Source organism: Nansenia antarctica (assembly GCF_963989245.1).
Source record: "Nansenia antarctica genome assembly, chromosome: 8".
Taxonomy (NCBI): Eukaryota; Metazoa; Chordata; class Actinopteri; order Argentiniformes; family Microstomatidae; genus Nansenia; species Nansenia antarctica.
In genome coordinates, this window is record NC_137678.1 from 54,124,521 (window position 1) to 54,129,520 (window position 5,000).

The following is a 5,000-nucleotide window of genomic DNA, read 5'->3' on the forward strand; positions in this document are numbered from 1 at the left end:
ACAGCAGATTCCTGCTATGTGCACACCTCAGCAAGGTGACACACATGCATACACACACACACACACACACGCACACACACAAACACAAACACAAATAAGCTATATAATAATACTTGTCAATGTGCAGTACCTGCAGTAACCCCACGTCCCGCCTCCCTGCCCCCCAGGCCTCCCCCCCAGCGCGGCCGCCCAGGTGGTCCACTCCGCGGGCCGCAGGTTCATCGTCTGCCCCGTGCCCGAGTCCAGACTCAGGGACCAGTACTGCAGCCCTACGGACAGTGAGTTCAGACCTACTGACAACCACACACACACACACACACACACAAGGCATGTTTATTTGTATAGCACATTTCATACAACAGGGTCAATTCAAAGTGCTTTACATACAGCAAGAGGTAAATGGATAAAACATTTAATAAGATAATAGTTCATGGATAAAAAGACATAGATAGAAGTGTTAGTGTTTAATCATTACTGCTGCAAAACATGAAGGTTTTTAGGAGACTCCGATCTCCGTTTTGTCCTTGTTTAGTTGGAGGATGCTAGTTTGTTCAATGTAATTACAGAAATTGTTGATGGGACTATAGTCGTTCGGTGAGAGGGCTATGTAGATTTGTGTGTCATCTGCATAGTTGTGGTAGTCAATTTTGTTCTTTTTTATGTGTCACAATGGAAGATTGAATAGAAGGGGGCCAAGGATTGAGCCTTGGGGAACTCCACATTTTTATTTGGTCGGACACAATGTTGCCAATGGAGACATAGTAGCTTCTGTTCTGGAGGTAGGATCTAAACCAGTTTCAGTCACGCTGCTGCATGCTCCTGGAACAAACTCCCTGAAGAAATCAAACAGGCCCAAACCCTTAAAATATTTAAATCTAAGCTAAAAACCTTCATGTTTTGCACCAGTTATGATTGAACACAAACACTTCTATCAATGTATTTTTTCCATTAACTATTGTCTTTTTAAGTGTTTTATCTATTTACTTCTTATATTTGCTTTTATTCATTGTAATTTTTATTTTCTTATGCTCCTCTTGCTGTATTTTTAAATAATGCATGTAAAGCACTTTGAATTGCCCCTGTTGTATGAAATGTGCTATACAAATAAACTTGCCTTGCCTTGCCTTGCCAGTTTAGGGCAGTGCCCGAAAGTCCTACCCAAGTTTTCAAAAGATCTCACACAGATACAATAACATTTAATGCACTTTAAATGAAGTCTGATTAGATCAGTGTTGATCTCTCTCTTTCTCACCCTCTCTCTCTCACCCTGTGTCTCCCTCCCTCTCCCTCTCTCTCTCCCTCTCTCCCTCCCTCAGGCCAGGGGGGTCTGGTTCTGTCCCAGTCCGCCTCGTCCCTCAGTCTGAGCCAGGCCTTCTCTGAGATGCGTCAGGCCCAGTACGACCCGGGCCCCAGCACCGCCCCGGCCTCCATGCACGTCTCTGCCCCTCCCCTGGGCGCTGGCCCCCCCCTAGCCTCCTCTTCTGCAGCTGTAGCTCCCCAGACCCAGAGCTCTGAGCCGCCCCCCTCCTCCTCTCTGCCCACTGTGGTCTCTATCACCCCCCCAGGGTCCACCTCCACCCCCCTTCCTACCATCCCCCAGACCACCGCCCCTATCCCCCAGACCATCGCCCCTATCCCCCAGACCACTGCCCCTATCCCCCAGGCACAGGCCCAGCCTCAGCCTATCCCCCAGGCCCAGCCTCAGCCTACACCCCAGCCTATTCCCCAGGCCCAGCCTACCCCCCAGGACCAGGACCAGGCCCAGCCTACACCCCAGGCCCAACCTACACCCCAGTTTACCCCCCTGCCCCAGCCTACACCCCAGGCCCAGCCCCAGGGTCTGTCCCAGCTTATCCCCCAAGCCCAGCCTACCCCCCAGCTCCTACCCCAGGTAATCCCCCAGTCCCAGTCCCAACCCCAGCTCCAGCTCCAGCCCCAGCCTCTGCCCCAGCCTCTGCCCCTGCCTACCCCCCTGACCCAGCCCCAGCCCCAGCCCCAACCCCAGCTCCAGCCTCTGCCCCAGCCTCTGCCCCAGCTCCAGGCCCAGTTCCAGCCTACCCCCCTGCCCCAGCCTACCCCCCAGCCCCCTCTCTCCATGCCCGTGTCCCAGCCTGGAGTCACCAGTGTTCCAGCCCCCGCTGCCTCAGTGTCCCCTCCTCCAGCCATGCCCAACTTCCCCAGCACGGCCGGCCTGCCCCCCGCCTCGGTCCCCCTCCCCCTGCCCACCACCTCCGCCCCCCCTCACTCCGCCTCCGCCCCCCTCCTCAGCAGCAGTGGTGGTGGAGGAGGAGGCGGGGGGGGCTCGGAACAGTTCCCTGTCCCGTCCACGGCTGCCGGCCACCCCCAGCCCCCCCTCTCTGTGGCCCCCACCACGGCCGTCCCCGCGGCTGTCACCCCAGCCCAGCCCCCCCCCTCCTCCTCCAGCCCCGCGCCCCTCCAGGCCTCTGCCACCTCCACCTCCACCCCCCCCCTGGTGCAGCCCACGCCCGTCCACAGCCACCCGGCACCCCCCCCGGGCGCCCAGGGCCCCCCCCTCCCCTGCGGGGAGTGCGAGGCGGCGGAGCTGGTGAAGGTGGACGACATCCACGCCCTGGATAAGAAGCTGCGCTCCCTGTTCATGGACCTGGGGGCCGCGCCCTCCGCCCCGGCCGACCCCTCCACTGACCCCGCCTCCCGCACGGCCTCGCCCACGCTGCCCTCCTCCACCTCCGCCCCCACCCCCAGCTCCACGGGCACCACCCCCCTGCCTCCCTCCAGCCTGCCCCTGGGTGTCACCGCCACCACCATCCCCATGACCACCCCAATGACCACACCATACGGCCAGACCACCCCAGCCAAGGCCCCACTGTCCAGGGTACCGGTGAGTAGGCGTTCCCCATTCAAATAAACGCAATGTCGGTTCAGTAGCACTATTTGTTATTGTTTTTGTATTAATCATGCACAGAAAAACTATACACAATCCATAAGCATAATATTAATGTAGTGCAGTAATTATTATTACTATTGAGTGTGGAACGGGACGAGAGTCTAACGTCATTTAACTGCGCGTTGTGTAAGTTAGTTAGTTTAGTTAGTTAGTTTACAGAGTGCTGTTGGAATAGGCTAACAATGTCCAAGTCCAGCAAAAGCTCTGCCTGGGCACATTTCAAGAAAATAAAAGACAATCGTGTCCAGTGTGGAATATGTAGAACAAAATAAGCTTACCATGTCTCCACGTCAACGATGCTATCATAAACGAAGGTGAGGGACCAACCTAATCAAGTATGGTGACATTTATTCAAGGCTCAAGTAAACCTGCAGCGAAAAAACTACTGCCCTAATCGGTACAGTAGAGGGGGCATACATACTATGTAACACTAGTGACAGAGTACCTAGTTCCATTTAGAAAAACCACCACCTTGCGTCTCGAAAAGATGCATGCTGAATGCTCCGTTCACAATGCTTTAGCCAAAACTGACCCAAGTAGCTATTACCTCAGATTAATTCAATTCCATTTAATATTTCTCCATGGCATTACATTTTTGTGTATTTGGCCATTTTGATTTCGGATAGGCTGTAGGTAGACCATTGGTAAATATAGCTGGACAGCTTTAGTTTGAATTAGCTATACAAAATGCGCGCACCACTCTAATGCGTGCGCAGGGTATTAGCGGCATGTCTTTTTCTGTTCTGCATTATTGTTATGTTAGCTTAATTTAAGTATTCAGAAGAAGAAATCTATGAGGATTAATACCAAGATATATATTCGATTTTTCACTGTTAAGTGATTTCTGGCCGACGATCCATGGCTGTCTTTGTGAATGTCGGCACACATCAAAAAAACGATTAATCGTTCATACCACCCACTGATTAATCGACCATGAAAGATCAGAGTTATGCACATCCATAGTTAACACCTCCACTGCTGGCTCTCTTAACAACTTCATCTGAGTTATGCACCTCCCTGGTTAACACGTCCACTGCTTAACAACTTCTGGAATGAACATGAGCTCTGCTGAAGCTGCATGCCAGCAGGCCTCTCCTCCCTCCCTCCCTCTTCTCCTTCCCTTCCTCCCTCTCCTTCCCTTCCTCCCTCTCTCTCCTCCCTCCCCCCCCTCTCCTCCCCTCCCTCCCTCCTTTCCTTCCTCCATTCCTCCCACCCTCTCCTTCCTCTCCTCTCCTCCCTCACCTCCCTCCCTCTCCTCCCTCTCTGAAGGGAGAAATCGGAGGACGGACTAATTGTAATCCATGGAACGGAATGAGACATGTGTTTGATAGCATTCCTCATTCTGTTCCATGCCGTACAATGAGCCCGTCCTCCGATTTCTAGTGGGGGTCTCACGCCTGTCTCACGCAGGTTTCAATCCTCTAGCTGTCTTTAAACATGTGGTTGGTTGTTTCTCTCTCTTTCTACCTCTCTCTCTCTATCTCTACCCCTTTCTCTCTGTCTCTCTCTCTCTACCTCTCTCTCTCCCCCTCTCTCTCTTTCTCTCTCTCTCCACCTCTCTCTCTCTCTACCTCTCTCTCTTCTGTGATTAAGCTGCTCTGATTTCCTCCCTCCCTCTCCTTCTCTCCTTCTCTCCGTCCGTCTGTCTGTCTGTCAGGTTTCAGATCAGGCTGTCACCCCTCCTTCAGAGCACCTGCCTCCCCTCCCTGGACCCTGTCTGACTCAGGTGCCCTTTTCCTCTCCTCCTGAGTGCTGTTTACCATCCATCCATGTCTATCTCTCTCTCTCTCTCCTCCTCTTGAGTGCTGTTATGATCCCTTCATCCCTCCATCTCACTCTCTCTCTCGTGGGTGTAACCCTCCTCCCCCTTAATCATGGTGTGATGTTCTATCATTTAGAGCAGTGGTTCTCAACCTTTTTTGGGCCAGCGCCCCCCTGTCCATTATCCAGGTCTCTTACCGCCCCCCATCAAAAAAAGTTGGCTTTTTTTCTTCCCTGAATATTAATGTTCTGTGTTATATCATTTAAAAAGCATGTCACTGAATGCCAAATAATAGATTTGATTTAACTGGGC

The 5,000-nt window shown here is 52.7% G+C and overlaps 1 protein-coding gene across 1 annotated transcript in view; it reads left to right on the forward strand.

Annotated features, from left to right (window-relative positions):
• wnk1b (WNK lysine deficient protein kinase 1b) overlaps nucleotides 1-5,000 on the forward strand; it is a gene marked incomplete at both ends in the record, with an annotated part of 128,647 nt that overhangs the window by 105,714 nt on the left and 17,933 nt on the right. The window contains 3 exon segments of the mRNA XM_080538521.1: nucleotides 137-159; nucleotides 162-278; nucleotides 1,317-2,860. Coding sequence (XP_080394647.1) covers nucleotides 137-159; nucleotides 162-278; nucleotides 1,317-2,860 — 1,684 coding nt within the window.